At 40.5% G+C, this 18,541-nt stretch overlaps 1 protein-coding gene across 6 annotated transcripts in view; it reads right to left on the bottom strand.

The window, feature by feature from the left end:
* The window catches only part of oxr1a (oxidation resistance 1a), a 143,165-nt gene that overhangs the window by 12,533 nt on the left and 112,091 nt on the right, over window positions 1–18,541 (bottom strand). For 5 of the 6 annotated variants that reach the window (XM_052064682.1, XM_052064681.1, XM_052064686.1 and 2 more), the window contains 5 exons: window positions 13,172–13,324; window positions 11,032–11,216; window positions 8,432–9,093; window positions 4,538–4,697; window positions 2,211–2,376 (listed from right to left, as the gene is read on the bottom strand). In XM_052064682.1, the coding sequence (XP_051920642.1) occupies window positions 2,211–2,376; window positions 4,538–4,697; window positions 8,432–9,093; window positions 11,032–11,216; window positions 13,172–13,324 (1,326 nt within the window). Of the gene's footprint in view, window positions 1–843; window positions 2,183–2,210; window positions 2,377–4,537; window positions 4,698–8,431; window positions 9,094–11,031; window positions 11,217–13,171; window positions 13,325–18,541 lie in introns of those variants that run through there. The other variant, XM_052064687.1, reaches the window with a different exon arrangement.

The raw sequence follows: 18,541 nt of genomic DNA on the forward strand, positions 1-18,541 counted from the left end.
TTCATTTCCTTAAATAAACTATTAAATGTATTTATCAATCACTACTGAAATTAAAGAGACTTAAAAATAGATCTTTAGCATTTACTCCCAAAGGGAACCCATGCTGATGAGGTAACCAGGAGGCAGAAAAAGGTTACGGTACTCTATCTACGCTACCATGTTTGTAAAAGATGCCATTGAAGCTGAAGGTCACAAGCAATAAAAACGTGATGTTTCACAAGCTTTCACGCATACGCTTAGGCATACGACATCAAATCACCAACAGTACAGCCATCATGTGGCACTTAAGAAATATAAAGGCACAACTAAACCAGAATCTGATCCATGCACTTGTTCGGTTGACACTCATCAAGGTGTGTTTACACGCAGAGGCAAAGTTTAGCCTTGAGTCACTCTGAAAGCGTTTAATCTCAGTCTTGACGATGCCAAATTGGACTCCCGTAACTGTATGTTAGGTGCTCATCAAAAATGACTTAAAGCCATCATCCTCAACGCTACTTGCATAAACGTTTGAGAAAAATGACAAATCAAAGACAACTTCCATCTCCCAGCAACATCGTAGCATAGTTAACGAGAACATTCGTGCCATTATGCCAGCTTGCTCGACAAAACTTTCTGACAGCGCTCCTCGCGTGTGGATTCGCTGTGAAAAGCGGACAGATAACGCGGTCATCAAACACGAGCGACCACTTTTTTTTCTGTAAAAGTGACAGACCAAAACCCGGCTCATTTGCTAGCAAGCCGGTTAGCTTAGCTAGCGAGCTAGCGTGGCTCTCGAAGCACAACAGCAGCAAGATAAGAAGAGTAAAGAGCGCATGTAACGCGTCAAAACAAGGAACATACACATGTATACTTAGGTGCCAGTTGTTTCTCTTGGCCCTTCACCCTCCTAAAAAACATGTCTCGCTTCCAGGGAGAGGTTGAAAACACAAAGTCACATCACAGATCATCCAACTCCCCGAGTGGACAGTTGGATACCCGAGATAGGTATTGAAGGGGGTGTGCCCTGGCAACCTCACTGGTAGCACTTAAATAGATTTTTTTTAATTGGATGGGTGGAGGGATGGGGGGTGGTGAGGTTTCCTTACGAAGGACCAACAGAGTGACATCGCTGAAAGCCAATCACAATATGGAAGGAAAATAGAACCTTCACCCCATTGGTTAAAAACAGTGTAACCCCAAAACACTGGAAAGATTAAAGTCACAGTAACACCAGGCGGTCTGCCAGTTTAATGCATACCGGCATTTCACACTCTTAACGTTTTGTAGTGAAAATAACAAATTCATAGGGACAATTTTTGACAAACAAAGTTGTTCTACCACAGCTATATAACTTATATTTGCCCTGTACTCAGTCCCTGGATACCCGCCTGTCATTATTATTAAAATAGAAAGAGCACAATCCAGTTACAATATATGTACTGCAATGAATTTCCACTGAACGTTTTCTTCTCCAATCTTAAATAGTTCCCCATAGTGTCGTCTTTCAATTATCCCGGATTACACTTTACAAACACTTTGATTGGACTCATGTCCAAATCACTTACAGAGCTACACATATTGAGAGACAAAACCAGCTTTGCTTCCTTACGTTTCCATATTCAGTAATTGTATCCTGTGATAAAATTAGGAATCCCAAAACATTGATATCAGCAAACTATATGACCTTGATCGCACATTTAGTTTTCTGTAAATAATTCATAGTAATGCTGGCCGGCGTCCATTCAGCAAAATAGGTCGCCGAATGCTGACCAATAATAGCGATTGTCACAACATGTAATGGCTCTACAATACACTGAGAATAGTAAACAATTGCACAAACATGCAAAACACTTTGGTTGGAAGGTCAGAACGTGCGATTCCAAGCAAAGCAAGTATTCACAAGGCATACATAAAATACATGTGATTTCAAGTTCACATAAAAATTACAATCAAATCAACAAATGATGCGCTTCACACAAATGCAAAATACAGAAGCTGTTTACAAAACTATACATTTACACTGAGCAAAGCACAATGAAAGCAAACTGACTCAAATATGAACATTTAATTTGACACACAACAATGTAGTTTACATTATATCACATGATTCTGTTTTCACAGATGATGGATTAATAAATAGTGAAGAACTGATTAATCCACGTCTGTGAGACTGAATCAATAAAACACGAAGAGCACACATGAGAAGCAAATTGACTGGAAGACCCTACCTCCCATTCTTTGACATTGAGGTCAGTAATGGGCTCGTCCACGGCGCTTTCTGACACCTCGTACTTCTTGACAACCATAAATCCAGGTTCTTGTCCCATTCCCCTGACACCTTCACCATACATATCTGGGCTCCACTGCATGAAGAACACATAAAGGTGGTCTGACCTAGGAAGGACAAATACAGAAAATCAATTCGAGAGGCAATTTGTTTTTCCTCTACACACATAAAAATGTGAATTGTCTGATGAAATATTTTGACACCAGACAGCTCAGGGGTCTGGTTAAAGTTCACATCATAGTGTCAACTTTTACATTATACTGAATGGTAATATTGTATGACATGAAATAATCCTCCACAAACGGTGCTATTGGTTACTCCAGCCTTGATCTGTGACAGTACTGTCAACATCTGAAATCCATACAGCATATTTCATGCTGTATGGATTTTCTAAATGGGCGGCCCGGTGGTACAGTTATTAGCGTGTCAACCTCACAGTGCAGAGGTACCGGGTTCAATTCCAGCTCCGGCCTCCCTGTGTGGAGTTTGCATGTTCTCCCCGGGCCTGCGTGGGTTTTCTCTGGGTACTCCGGTTTCCTCTCACATTCCAAAAACATGCATGGCAGGCTGATTGAACGCTCTAAATTGTCCCAAAGTGTGAATGTGAGCGTGGATGGTTGTTCGTCTCTGTGTGCCCTGCGATTAGCTGGCAACCGATTTAGGGTGTCCCCTGCCTACTGCCCGAAGACGGCCGGGGTAGCCTCCAGCAGCCCCCCAACCCCACGGCGACCCTTGTGAGTAAAAGCGGATCGGAAAATAGATGGAAGGATGGCTTTTCTAAGTCAGGCAAGATTTTACAAATTGCATAAAAGTAGGTTGAGCTGTATTTAGCGCCTTGATAGTGTATACTGTTGTTCATTCATAACCTCAGTTTCTCCCTACACCGTTCGTTGCAAAGTTACTGAAAGGCACATTATGCGCCTCGCTTCCCATCAAGGTCAGATTGCAGTGAGTCTATTGCGATCTGAGAAAACTCATGGGCTATTCGGTTGTCCATCCATTCAACCGTCTCAGCATTCCCTTCACACACTAATTACAGTGAGAAAGAAAAAAAAGAAAAGCTAAATGAGTAGGAACAGCTACAAGCCGCACCATTCAAAGGTAGCTTTGAATCTGACATGTCGCTTAGCTGTTATCGAACGAGCAGCCCACTGGAAAACTGTTTGCAAGGTGGGAAATGCTTTTGATACGCAACCTGTGGCGCAGAATAACAGACGAGGTTAGACTTCTTCAGTTTCTAATAAAAAGCGAGGGGGATTTCAGTGCTGAGTCCGGCACTCAACATGTGGCCTAAGCGGTTAATGGAAACATGGTGGCAAAAAAATAAATGACACGGATGCTTGTCTGGCTCAAATGTGTCATTAGTCAAGAAGGAAAAAAAAAATGTTGGTTCATACATAGAGCTTTTTGAAAAACAAGTTACCGGTAGGTCAATTGTTTCCTTGGATTTGTTTTTGGTCTATTATGCGTTTTTGACAGAATACATGTTTGAATGGATTTGAATGAAACTATATAACTGATCATTAAGAGTGGTTAGTGAACTAACCCTTCATTCATATATAGCAGACCCCTGAATACTCGTGATTCTGCACCAGGGGATTCACCTATTTAGCCTTTTCAAACTGGGGCATGGGGGAGCAACCCATTTTTCGTGGAAAACACATTGTGTAGATTTTATCAGCCTTTTTTGAAAATTTTTTGGGGGCCTGGGGGGCCTACAGTCATACCTCGGTTTTCGACCATAATCCGTTCCAGAAGGCTCTTCGAAAACCCATTTGTTCGAAAACCGAAACCACGCTCTTAAAAAAATCTTTATTGAACACATCTGCTCAGGATGGAACGCTACACAAGGAAGCATCACTTCCTCGTGTAAGGAAGGCGAGAGGAGTCAAGTGGCGCATTCAAGTGCGCTCAGTTTGTTTGAGAACCGATTTTCTGTCGTAATCAGAGGCATAAAAAAACTCGAAAGTTTTGGTTGAAAACCGATTTGGTCGAGAACAGACACGTTCGAAAACCGAGGTTTGACTGTATTTCTTTTTATGATTATTATTCTTATTTTTTCAATGCATTTCAATTGACATCAATTATATGTGGATTTTCAATTTTCACAGCTGTTCCCTACCCCTACTATATGCTGTTTTTTAGAACGTTTCCCTTCAGCACTGCTGCATACAGCTTAGCATGATTTATTTCGAAATAAGACGTTTATTAGTGTACTGTCACTACGCACCCTGAGGTTTACGAGCCAGACGTTTCAGAGTAACTGACCTCTCCTGTGGCACAGCAAACCAGTACTCATGCTTCTTGCCCTGTTGGGCATACTGCTGCATGGATGCGCTGGCATTGGAAACAAACGTCTTCTTCATCGGCTTCCCCACCCGCAAACAAAGGAATTTGTGTGAGTGGCTCTTCCTGTTCTCTGCAGATCCTAGACGAAAAAGAAACAGTCAAATAGGGGTACTTTAAATTAAAATAGGTCTATTTCAATTGCAATGATACAGTATATTCATTTGCATGAATGATTGTTTTGACAAATGTTCCATCTTGAGAAGAAAGCCCCTCTCCTTAATTGTTTATTCTTATAAGATGTAATATTACATCTTCGACTTAGAATTTATCTGGCATTGGTCATTCTGTGCCAGAAACCCAAAAGGACTGGATGAAAGAACTATCACACAATTTATGGCAGCACAGTCTTGGGTGCATAATACAATAATGTATGTTAGCATTGTTAGTGCCTTAGGACAGTGAATGAGATCAAAAATGCCGTGAATATTACATTGGCACATATCCTGGGCTATTGGTTGAGCATGACATAACAGACCAAACAAGAATGGAAAAATCTGCATAGGCATCATAGTTTCTGTAGGGGTACAACTTGTTTTCTGAGTTTGCTGCTATTACTTGTGCGGGATGCTGTGCTCATAATGGAGGTACAGTCAGGTCCATAAATATTTGGACATTTTCCCAATTTTCAGCATTCCAGCTCTGTACACCACTACAGAGCTGGAATCGATACATGATTCGAAACAATTAAGATTTGCTTTAAGTGCAGGCTCTGAGCTTCAATTTTAGTCTATTTCCATCCAAATCAGGTGAACGATGAAGGAATTACGCCATTTTATTTTTGCCTCCACCTTTTTAATTGGATAAACGAACGTAAAAATGAGATTGCCACTTTTCAATCCTTAGTACATAGGTAGAGTACACCCGCCTGTTGGATCGTGTTCTTGAGCTGGCCAACTGTTGTTAAGGGTTTTTTTTTGACAAAGGAAGGGATTAATCTGTCTTCCACCACAATTGTTTTCCGTGGTCTTTTCCATGGTCTTCCAGGTCTTTGGCTATTGCTTAGCACTGGGTTTTCTCTCTTTTTTAGAATGCACCAAACAGTTGATTTGGCCATATTAATGGTTCTGCTGTCTCTCTGATGGGTTTGTTTGGATTTTTCAGCCTCATGATGGCTTGATTTGCTTATATTGACAGCTCTTTGGACCGCACCAGATTTCAAATGAATATATGGCACTTGAAATGAACTGTAGGCCTTTTATCTGCTCCTTGTAAGTTAAGCAATAATTGTCCAATTTCTTTTGCAGATGCAAATAAAATAGATTGTAATTGAACTACACTGTTAACCTGTTTTGGATATAAATGCCTTCAAATTAAAAATCAGTGTCTGCACTTACAGCAGATCTTGATTTTTTTCTTTTCAAATATGTTGTGGTGTTGTTCATAGCTGCAATGCTGAACGTTGGGTCAATTTCCAAATATTTATGGACTTGACTGTATATGTCCTTAAATTGTAAACTGCTTTTGCAGAATAATTGTGAGGTAGAGCGAAAATTAAGAATTCCTTGCTTGCTGTCTTTTCTAAGTGGGGGGACACGTGAAAATTGCTGTTTAGCAGAGTCCACCCATGGTGGGCAATATAGCACCAAATGAGTCATTTTGAGGCTCTCTTCAAGTTGGCATACATTCACATGATCATGATCACAAGCAGACAGCTCGAGGTACAGCAATTCACAGCTGGTATCAGAATGCATTCCCACATGAGAATAGTGACCCACTTGAGTTTGTATCTCACAAACGCACTCTTGTATTAACCCAAGCTAGAGGCACAAAACGACTTTAGCAAGGCCTCTTTAAATATAAAACAGCCAATCCATGCAATCTGAGGCTATAACTCTAACAGCTAAATGAACCTAGAAGCAACATAAAAGTTGCATTCTTCCAAATCCCAAGTGCTCTTTTAGTGCGTGTCACCTACCATCATGACTGTGCAGTGTTTCCAATTGATGCAGGTGCCAAGTTAAACTTCTACGGAGAGCTAAAGGCCATGCAGTATCAATTTTGTTCAGAATGAAATGCACTTTGCTCCATATGATTTTGTTTTTGATTGCGTGGTTTTATACAAATGTTTAAATGATTGGAAAATTTATAAAATAGATAAATAGCAGTTTTGATGTTATTAAAATTTTCTTTTGCACATGATATAATTGTCATAATGTCAAGTATAGCACACTATTGTGATTGGTTTTATTCTACTGCTTACTGTGATGTGGTGGGTGTCTCGAGCTGTGTGCAATGCTCAACAAAAATGAATATGATCTGAAAAGCACGTTTCTCAAACACTTCTTCGGGAACACAAACACAATTGTACACTACCTCTGGTGGAGTTGTTGTGAATTTGAATCGTTCATCTAAAATTGAGTTTTGCTGAACGTTCATCATTAGGTTACCTGTGCTCATTTTTGCAAAAAATTTTATGTATTTAAACAGTGATGAATCTAATTTCAAATCAACATTTGTATTATTGGTACTGTAGTAATATTTGGTAAAACGGTAGTAGTTTGTAATATAGTTTGCAAAAGAAAACATCCATGTATGTCCAGTATAGGACAAATTGAACTAAACTATTTGAATGCTGTGATCATGACCATGTCTGCTCAACGGTAATTACATGAGGTTTTCTTTCGCGTTTCAGGAGTGTTACCAAAGTAATACGGGAGAGTAATATATTAAGTTTTGACGGTAACAGCGTAATACAATGTGCTACTCATTCGGGAACATGTTAAAATCAAAGCTGTCACTAACAGTACAGAGTTTCTTTAAAACTCAGTATTCAATAATAACACCTAATCTCACACATTACCTCAGTGAAATAATCCAATTTCAGATTCTTCACAAATTCACAACTCATTACTAAAATGCACTGCGAGACATTTGCAAAAAGCTTTCAAAAAACGACTAGAATTTGTCATTCATTGTCAAGTGACAATGTCATTGACTGCCTCTTGGGTCCAGTGGTGAGTAACATTTGACAACAGTTGGAATGATAAATTTCTGAGTCACTGTGTTCTTTCCCTCAAGCATGTATGTGGAACAAAATGAATCATTAAAAGAATTAAAACTGGTGACACTGGGGAAGATGCTTTTTGTTTTTGCCATACTAGAATTAAGTGTAATTGCACATCCACTACAGTTGGCAGTGGCACTCACAATTATTATTTTTAATATAGGCAAATTGATGGACTTCAAATCTTTGTTTAAAAAATGTTAGTTATTCTTTGTCGGAGGATGATCTACAGTACATTTTTTTCTTTTTTGTTTTCTTTAATGTTAATAAGGATACAATGCGATCCTCAAGTGTACTTATGACCACTTTTTAGACCAATTATATTTATAGTCATGGTGGAGAGTTGGGGGGGGGGGGCAAAATCCTTTCTTCTTGGGGGGTGTAGCAAAAAAAAGTATTGAGAAGCACTTGCTCTACACAGGTGATAACATTGAAGAAAGTTACTTTCAAATGGAAGCAACTAGTAATATGCAACATATCACATTTTGGAAGTAACTTGGCCAAATTGCATTTCAGTTCCAGAACAACGGGAACATAAATGAAGAGTTTGAAGACGATCTTTAGCAAGTTACCACCTGCAATCACCAATTATAATTACGAACACCAAAGCACACCAGAATCTGGAAAAACCTAAGTCCCTATTGCTGATCTGGGAAAAAAATGATGCCATTCAAAACATCATCACAGATGCTGATTAGAATATAATTACCGGTCCATTTGATACTGGCCAACAAATTACCAATTTACTTCCTTAACCAAAGAATAATGCAGCGTCAAAGTTTAGCTGCTTTGAAAAAAAAAAAGTTTACCCTGTGAATTCTGCGCGCTGCCCTTTTGTCCTTGTTCTACACTATCTTTTTCCACTGTCCCTTGTTGCATAGAGTCTGTTTTGGAGGCTTCAGTCCCCTCATTGGCATCCCCCAGTTGTGTGGCTGTGACAGAAATTGTGTCTGTGGCAAGTGGGGTGGCTGAACTTTGGGACCCTGCACAAGAGGAGGTGCTGCTGCTGCTGCTGGGGCGCAGGGCCTGACTAGTGATGGTGCTGGTCGCGGGTGTGCCTGGCGGCTTCTCTTCACTGTGCTGCTTGGATCCCAATGGGGACTGAATATTCTTTTCTGCGGCAGTGTCTTGAGCATTGTCCACTACTGTGGTGGAAGCCTTTGATGCTGAAGGCTCTGAGATGTGGGAAATTTCTGGGGCCTGTGAGATAGTTGGCTCTTCTTGGGTCACGGTTTGCACAGACTCTGTAGAGGCGCAAGAAGACTTGTCCAGACAGACATCCTCACTGGATGCTTGCTCTTCTTCCCTGATGGGGGACAGCTCAGACTCCGTGAAAACATCTTCTGAAATTGAACCCTCGGTGCTGCGTGGGGCAGTGCTACCACTGTCATTGGCTCCTGGCTCTCTCAAGAGCTGCTCCGGATCCCTCTGCTGGGAAGGATGTCTCTCAGACGGCAGCGGTTCCAGGTCACTGGAAAGATAAACAGTGTGAAATGACAGACAAGCATTCTTATCCACTTCATGTTTGACGCCACCGTGCACCAAGTTACATGTATTGCAATGCTTTATTTTTGTTGCCGCTTTTATATTATGATGTCATTGGCATCTTTAATGTGCCTTGGCATCTTACTTTCAATTAAAAAAACAAACAAAAAAACGTAATTAGTTATTATGTTCAAGACGGTATATCAAATCACTTTGCAAACATGTATTTTTAAAGGTGGTATAGAAATTATGGCCGAAACGGACGGGTCCTCCAGTAATTCAAGTACCTCAGTTAAAAAAATTAAATGCTCGAAGCATATTTTTCTGCCACAAGTACCCGCTTAATTTACATGTACAGTACACACAGTGAGGAAGAAATATTCAAGCTAACTGCTGCAACAACTGTTCATGCTATGCATCACGACGCCAATGCGGTAAAGAGGCTGACTTCAAAATATGCCTGACATCAACAAATAAAATATGGACAAAAATACCTTAGTGAGCTTTTATTTTGAAGTTATTCCTGTCAGTGTGTCATGGCGAAATGGCTGACTCGACACGTCTTCCAGACTCTTTGTTGGTGTTTATTGGTGTCATAAATTATTGCTACTGACGACAACAATACACTGTCCTGAAATAATGCTCAATCGCTCATTAAGAGCACCAGAGAAAACAAAACAAAAAACTTCATGCCGCTAACATTGCATTGTATGGTGCCTGTTGCCAGCGTTGAGCGCTCCCCGCGCTCACGTTAGATCTAAATGATTTTTGCATCCTTTTGATGCTGACAGCCCGACACAGTTCCAATTCCTAGCAATCACTTTTTAATACAGCAGGCATACCCAAGTGTAGTTTTAGTCCACAAAATCGTTATTGTAATTCTGCAGCCATTTCGCCTCATAGACTAGAGAGATTTGCCAAAATCCTCACATTATTATTATTATTATTATGTCAAGAGGAGATCCTGTAGTTATTGTCAAAGTATACTGTATATGTAACCAGTACAGATCATATAAAAGAATGGCACTGTGCATGAGAGGCGGGAGAGTGAAAGAGACAGATTGCCAGCACAGTAACCTCTCCATGGGCAGCAACTCTGAACCAGCTAAATACAGCACTGGTCAAGACCATGCTGCCAGCAGAGGAAACAAACAAACAAAACGAAACAAAAGACTCCACAGGGCCCCAACACTATATCTGCCTTGGACAGGCTTGTAACTTAAAAACAATTCAACTGAAGCAAAGGGAAAAGAGACAATTCTGTGGGAGGAAACAACTGATTGTGACTAATTCCTTCTGTATACAGAGGAACAACCAAAGTGTAGGAAGCTGAGGCATACTTGATTAACCCTGGTATAATTGCATTTTCATTCGTGCTTTGGTAAATACTGGAAAAGAATTAAACTGTCAACTGGTTGCTGATGCAATCAGACCGTGGGTGCAACAAGAAAAACACATCGATTAAAATAATTTTGCTACATTTCCAAGAGGGTCTTAGCTGGGGGGGTTGATGGGAAAGTGGAAAAAATGTGAACCAGAAGAAAGAGAGGAACAGTCAAACAAATAGCGCCGATAGATGCATCTTTTAATAAAGATTTGACCCCACAAACAAACAAATGAACGATTTAACATTTGACCTAATGAATTTTCAACATCTTGGTTGGATGAGTTATTCTTTAAAAAACAGTTAGGCAAAATGGGAGGGGAGGGGGGCGGCTGAAGTAACACTGAAAAAGAACTTGACTCAAGTCAGTCCTCTTGTTTAAAGCATCACTAAAAATGACTTCATTCAGATCTTTTAAAAATAGGAAAATGTCTCTGAAGGAAGAAGCGCAATTACATTTGCAGCTCGTGGCCGCTCATAGCTTGTAAATTTACTTCTTCGTATATTCGATTCAGATCGTGTGTGTATTGGTTCTCTTACTCAGGCACCGTCTCTCTGATCTTGGCGTCAGTGATCTCTTTAAAGATGGCAGCAGATTGGACTTCTTCCAGAGGACACATGATACCATACTCCTCGCACCCATGGGCCTGTACTAGTGGGTCCATTCGATGAGGATCAAACATGATGTTGTTGGGGGTCACCAGCAATACCCCACTTACTGACCCCTGAAAAAAATGCAAGAGGAAGAAAGTGGGATATGTGAGGAGCAGTGTCAGGCTGGGATCATAGCTGTTGTGTATTGCTACTGTCGTACGTGTAGACAGAAAGGCATAGTCTCACTTTCCCCAGGGGCATCCATATAAATACTTCAATACACTGAAAGACAAAGTTAAGATTTTATTTACCACTAACTGTAAAGAAGACCCAATTTTAAACTGACACTGTTCTAAATCAAGTTGTCGTTAAGTTACTGACTGTGAGTGCCTTCCACTTAAATACATAATTTGGAAGCTGAAAGTGAATCATTAATGGTTCAATACCATGGATCTCTTGTGTTTTGTCTGGCTAGGAAAACACATTTGCTTACAGGCAGCCAGTGGCTAATGTCTTTCAAATTCATTGAAGGAATTCCAGGTTGGTAGTATTAAATGGAACAAAATATAGAAAATGGAATTTTATTACTGACAGTTGAGCCTCCGGAGTGCTGCCCATCCTTCAATCATTAGTTCACTGCATGGTTCTGAAAATGTGTATGTGAACGTGCAGTTAAAACAACTACTCCAATGGTGAGTCTCTTAGCCAATGACTTGGCAACTTTTCTGGATGAAGTTCCAGAGAGCAAACATCAAAATGGTAACCAGCTCTGCGTGTTAGCAAAAATGAACACTGTTAATAGCACTAGCTTCAGATAATTCTGTTCATCTTCTAAATTGTCGATGTGTGTATTTGCCACGGTCATGTGCCGCGCTGCTACATTAATTGACTAATAGCTTTAGGTTTATGTGTTGGATGGGATCTGGTTAAATCAGCTTGTGGTTGGCTGGCTTCTTGCAAGTTAAACAGAAGTGTGTTAGGTGTCGTTCGATTCAAAAAAAGAGTGTTAGATCACAACATTGGCGTATGAAACGTGGCACTGGATTGCTCGTGAATAAGTGCCCAGTGGGGTGGTTGTGTTTAGCGATGTGTTCATATCGTGTCACATTCACAGAGGTACATTTTTGCCTTTTGCGCTCGTCTTGAAACACTTGCTTGTTTGATATACTCTATAGCCGGGATGATCACAGATTTTGGACCCGAGACCTACTTCTTGGGTACTGATTAATGGAAAGGGCTCCAAGTGTGAGATACATTTTTGAAATAGCATATTTGCTCACGTTGCTACCTATCGCAATGTTTTATACTGCACATTGTTGTTAAAAATGAAGGATATTCATTTTTATGAAGACACCAATCATGTTCATGATTTCTCAAAATAATTAGGAAAGTAAATAAATATCAATGCACAACACTTTATTCCTAAAAAGCGCTGCCAGAATGGACATGGCCAAACGCCAGGCAGAGACGTGGCAGCAAGATGCGGGCCACTGTTGGTCAATCTAATGAAAGCCCTTGGCCCAGCAGTAGATGGGTTACATGAAGGTTGGGGCACTGCATGACACAGATGCAACCTGAAAATGAGCCAATTTCACCATGGCAAAAGTATTCAGGAACACCGTATATCATTCTTCTTTCTTGGGGTATTTTGACAAGACCACGCGGCAGACATTAATACACCAGACAAATTGTGGGAAAAAAATACACATCGTTATCTTCAAATGGTCAACAAAAACTCTATGGCCAATATGAACCAATTTTAGGGAAAAGCCTTTAAATCTGTACATTACTTGCAATAAAAAAGAAAGTGGATTTTAAGTGAGGTGAATTTAATGCTCTATTTAATGTTCATATGTTAAGAGATTGTTGACAAATTTGTTCATGTTGAAAATGGACAACGTTGTGCAGCGATTTTGCATTGAGACTTGGTGCTGTGATAGAGAATTATTGGATTTAAAAATCTGATTCTACTGTGAAAAAAATGCCCTTTTTAAATGAATGAATGTTAAAGAATGATTATTCATTAAATTTAATATTTTTATCTCTCACTTAATATCTTATCCCACCGTAAACAAGACCACTTTACCTTTCCATCAGTTATGTACTTGCAGTTGATTTTAAGGAACTTCTCCGTAAGGGCCTCTTCCTCCTCGGAGGTGGATGACACCACTCTGGATTGACGTAGGGCAGAAAACACTGGAGGGAGAACAGCTTCTGGTTTTGAGGGTCCATCTGAATCCTGTGGGCAAGGTGGGTAGAACCAGGACATCATGGGCGTAAAGGAAAAAGAAGGAACATTAGTTAGTCGCGAACTGGGTCTATTGACATAAATGTTGAAGTGAAGTTAAGTCAAGTCAACAGTATTTATAGAGCACTTTCGGACAGCCATCGCTGCATACAAAGTGCTGTACATGGAGCGATTTAACATACACAATAAACAGTAAGACGAATCGGTAATAAAGGCGGTGGAAAGCACCAAGCATTAAATCAAGGACAAATCATGCTGAGTGAAGTGAAGGCAAAAGTACACGCATTTTAGCTATTTCACGGTATCCCGGTTGAAAAGATTATAATTTTGAAAATAAGGTCATACGATAATATACACTGACAAACACGAAAAGTTTGTTCCACTTGGAAACACATGGTGTTACTAATTTGTGTCTTATTTGATGATACTAATGCAGTTGAGTCTCTAAGTATATGAACTATATTATCTAGGGATGATATTTTTTTCTGCTTCCAGTACACATGGAATTCATCACTTTAATGAGGTTAACATTTTTCTGCTTTCCCATAATTTGATCCTACTGAATGTTATCTACTCTGCATAATGAAAATGTCCTCATATGAAGTAAAGCAATTCTTGACACACATGCCTCACATTTATCGATCAACACACAGTAATCCCCAAAGGTTGCACATGCAACACAAAATTCATTCCAATTACATACAAACCAATATAAGAACATTACAAAAAGACATTTAAAGAAATTGTGACAAAAGAAAGTCAATTTAATTCGTTTTTTTCCGAAAATCTATAAATCAAAGGGTATTGGTTGACCGGCCCAGAGACAGCTGGGATAGGCTCCAGCACCCCCCGCAACCCTAGTGAGGATCAAGCGGTTAGGAAGATGAATGAATGAATGAATATTAAGAGCATTTTACCTTTTATGTTACACCCTCATCCCAAAAAGATTTTTTTTCCCTCATCAAAGTCCTAAATACTTTGCTTTTGCACTTTTGGCAACATTTACAGCCTCAAGTTAGGGCTGGGCGATATGGCCCAAAATTCATATCAAAGAATCTCAATTACATCACAGTATAGCATTAAAGGCAAAAATATCCCTAAGAATATTTTAATAAATGAATAATTTCTGAATAGGCTAATTCGATACTCCATTTGAGAAGCTAAACCGATTAAATAAATGATAAATATGAATTAGGATAATATTTAATGTGCAAATCTCAAGTCTGAATCAAATGTTAGCACTGCCTAGTGCAAACAAAAACTAATATTGTTGACGTTTGACATGAAAACAGAACAAGTGACTGTCAATTTAGTTTCGATACATGTCGTTCAGGTAACACGATGGTCGACATTGAAACGTAATTCCGCTATCTGGAATGGTAACTGTTTCTGTTCGGCTGAAACAGATGGGAGGCTTGGTGACCGCCCCACCCCCCACCCCGCCCCCAATACATCGTCTGTGCCACAGGGAGAAGGTGAATGAGGCCTGTCTGAATTAATTGCCCATGAGCACCATTTTGGAGGCTGGAACTCAATGACTGTTACTTAAGATTACTGTGAAAAACAGCACAGAGAGTGACAATTTGGCATAAGGTGCCTTGAAAATGAAGCAGAAACAGGAATGGGAGTCAGCAGCCCAGAGGCATTTTCATTCGAATCGATCCCAAATTGTTCACCTTGATAGATACACATCTCTTGCACATGCCAGAATCTTGACATTTAGATTTATCAATCATTTAGTGACAAATTAGGGGCGACAATCCCTAAAATGTTACCACAAGTGAAAATAAATTATTGTGTCCATAACATGATACAATCCTCCATCAATTTTCTTCCTGTTTATCCTCAGTGGTTGTTTGGGTGCTGGATCCTAACCCAACTAGTTTCGAGCAAGAGGCGCGGTAAACACTGGACTGGGTACCAGCTACCATGGGCCAGTTACCATTTTGATGGTAGAACAGGATTTTAAAAGTCCTGTTTATTTTTAACTGCCTACACTTGCCTTAACCAATAAGTTGCACCCCCCACCACCCGCCCTCCCCACACACAGTCTTAAATGAACCTAACATGAATGTTTATGGAATTTGGGAGGAAACTGGAGTACATGGAGAAAAACTGACACAGGCAGAAGGACATGCAAACTCCACAAACAACGGCTGGAGCCTAGTTACCAACCCACCAACTCTGAACTGTGAAGAGATCGATGTAATCAGTCGGCTACCATGCCGCCCACAAAGCTAAACAGACTAGCACAAAAACATCTTGGGATCTCCCCAGCAGGTCACCGAAATTCATCAGAACATCATGAAACACGACCACAGCATTATAAACGCACATCATGACACAAATAGCAAGAAAGTAAATGCATTGCTACACCCCAAAAAAATAATACTGACGCGATCATAATCACAGAGGGCTGCATTTGTGTTAGTCCATCCATCTGGCAGACACCTTCCTTGTCCACCCAAAAAAGATGCAAGATGGAATGGATGCATGAGCTTTAAGAATAGAACTGGAAAGATTAACCGGTGGCAGAAGACAGAATGAGACTGAGTTAGGAATAATTACGGCAAAAAAGGCTTAGCAGAAGGTGATAATTTTAGCAACTGACAAAAAAAAATCCCATGGTAAGTCCAAAATGGCAACACACCATACAGTATCATTTGGTACTGAGACTATTATTCAAATCCTTATCAGTATGCGAGCCCTCCAAAATGTTTTGCAGTACTCGTTTTTACGAAATCTGACAAAATTATGTCAAATCAAAATTATGACCACTAATAATAATGTCCTTTGTGCATTTACGCTTTGCAGTGATATCAAAGGACCATAAAAAGATAATCTCCTTGGCCGACGAGGAAATGAAAACATCCATCTGATGAGGACAAAGGACAAAAAACAGTCAAGGAGGAGTGACAGTAGTGTGTGGGAGTTCTCGTCAAGGGGGATTTTGGCCACTTGGGGAGGGCGTCATGAGCCAGTTGAGAAGAGAAGATCTGGACAGCCTTAGCCCTTAGCAACTGTGCTATTCTACTGACACGAACCCACGCAGTTCCCTTTCATTGTCTCCTGGTGCAATCGACAAACAGCCTGCGGCTACTGACCCACACAGACAGTGCAACTCAGACTGTGGCAGTCAGCGGAAGATGCAGTGGGCCTAGCTTCCAACAACAATAAGCCTTCTGCAACCAGGCAATATGATTTTTTTTTTTTTAAAAAAGAAGCTGCTCTAAAATGGAAGAAAGGTACGTTAATATTTGTTGGGACAGAAAGTGATTTATCTCTGATCTGAGAGGCCCGCGACTGTCAAGTGTTTTGCAAACTAAGTGTTCCAGATGAGCTTAATGGCTGTGGGAATTTGTCTGCGTTTTTACTGGCTTGTCATCAACTTATAGTGACCCTAGTTCACCTACACAACTGCAGTTCTTGGCTCCACTTCACAAGCAATTCACTTCTTAATGACTCATTCGAGCAGGCATTTCACCTCCCTGGTTAAATATAAAAGGGAGCAAGATTTTCCACCTCGAATGCAAGAGTTCAAACAAGACAGGCATACCTCCCAGCAGGCAAAATTTCGAGTCCAAATTACCAAGCATACACCTGAGATGAGACGGGCCTCTGCAGATGTCAAAATATGTCCTCGCTTATAGGCATGCTTAACCAACAACTGACTTACCGGTAGATCCTGTGTAATTAAGGCTGCCAGACATTGGAGGAGGGGTGTAAATGTATCGAGGGCTAAAAATGTTCACACCAATTGTAGAAGACAGCCTAGTGGTATTCAGAAGCCCTTAGCCTGTGTGCTTACTCCCGTGGTCATAGAATTCGCCACTTAATATGGAAAACATTCAAATCAAAATAAGGAAAGTAGCGCCTTGAGATACAAGTGACCTAACAGGTTTTCATTTGTTTTAAGTCATAATTGTTGGACGACACTATGCGGCTGCCTGACTGATGCACTTTTAGCCCTCTTTACCAAACCAGCTTATCGGAATTTGATGTAGGATGCCCCGATACCATTTTTTTGGAGGCACAGTACAAGTACTTATATTTCATTATTCGCCAATGCCAAGTACTAATACATTGATCCCTCATTTTCAGCAGCTAATTAGCACCGCCAGGTCTCAGTTGGAGGGTCTTGCAAAAGAACAAAGACTTAAAAACCATAAATAAAAAACTGAATTGCACAGGCAATATGATGAGGTCACCCCATGGCAAAAATATCTAAATTACAAAGCACCCATCTAATCCATCCAAATTGATCAAGATTACAAGAGCAGCGATACCTAAAAACTGGACCCTGAAGGTCCCGTAGTCGATGAGCCACGATGCACTTGTGTTTGCTTCTGTATGCGTTATGAACAAATGTACATAACTGTATGGTGATGGAATGATGAAAAGGGTGTGCCAGCCCTCACAGATGACCAGAGAGCAAGTATGCCAACAAACTGGCGGCTGCCAAATTATCCAATGACAGCAAGCCTCGCAGATACAAAGACAGCCGGTTCTAAATGCATGCACACGCACAGTTCGGCAATGATCTATGACTGCAATGTGTGCTGGCTTTAGCTGCCAATACCAACAGGCCGGCAGGCACCATGCTGCAGAGATGCTCCAATTGGCCTTTAGTTTAATGAAATAAACACAAAAGCACCAGTACGTAATAGCTCCCAGTCCCCCTCCACAAAGCACCCCCCCCCCCCGCAAAAATAGACCTTTAATGACACATTATCCACAAAATATTCCAAATGCAATTATGAGCATACTGCCCTCTCTGGTGTGTACTCTTTAACCTGACGATGCAAGTAGGGTGACAAGTTGTTGACCGAAGACCTAAAGAAGTCAAAGTCAGAAAAGTAAATTCAAGCTGAAGCTAAGCTCCAGCAGACCTGAGTGCTTTCTTGTGGCCTTTATCAGAATCTTCTAACACGCTGCTGTAGGCTGTCAAGTCTGCCAGCTATCTGCTGGTTGCCAACACAAGCTTCTCCTCTGGTGAGCCTAACATATGTAAACATATTCAACACTGTGAGTTAAACATCCTTTGGTCCCCTGAAAGGTGCTACATAAATCTAAGATATATTGATGATAAAATTCATTACATTTTGCTATTTGTGGCGGGTCTTGGTTGTTAACACCTCCGAATAGCGAGGGCTCTTATGCACAGCAACATTTGTTTCGCCACTGCAAATGGGTCTCGTTTGATGAATC

This window comes from Hippocampus zosterae, chromosome 5 (assembly GCF_025434085.1).
Source record: "Hippocampus zosterae strain Florida chromosome 5, ASM2543408v3, whole genome shotgun sequence".
NCBI lineage: Eukaryota > Metazoa > Chordata > Actinopteri > Syngnathiformes > Syngnathidae > Hippocampus > Hippocampus zosterae.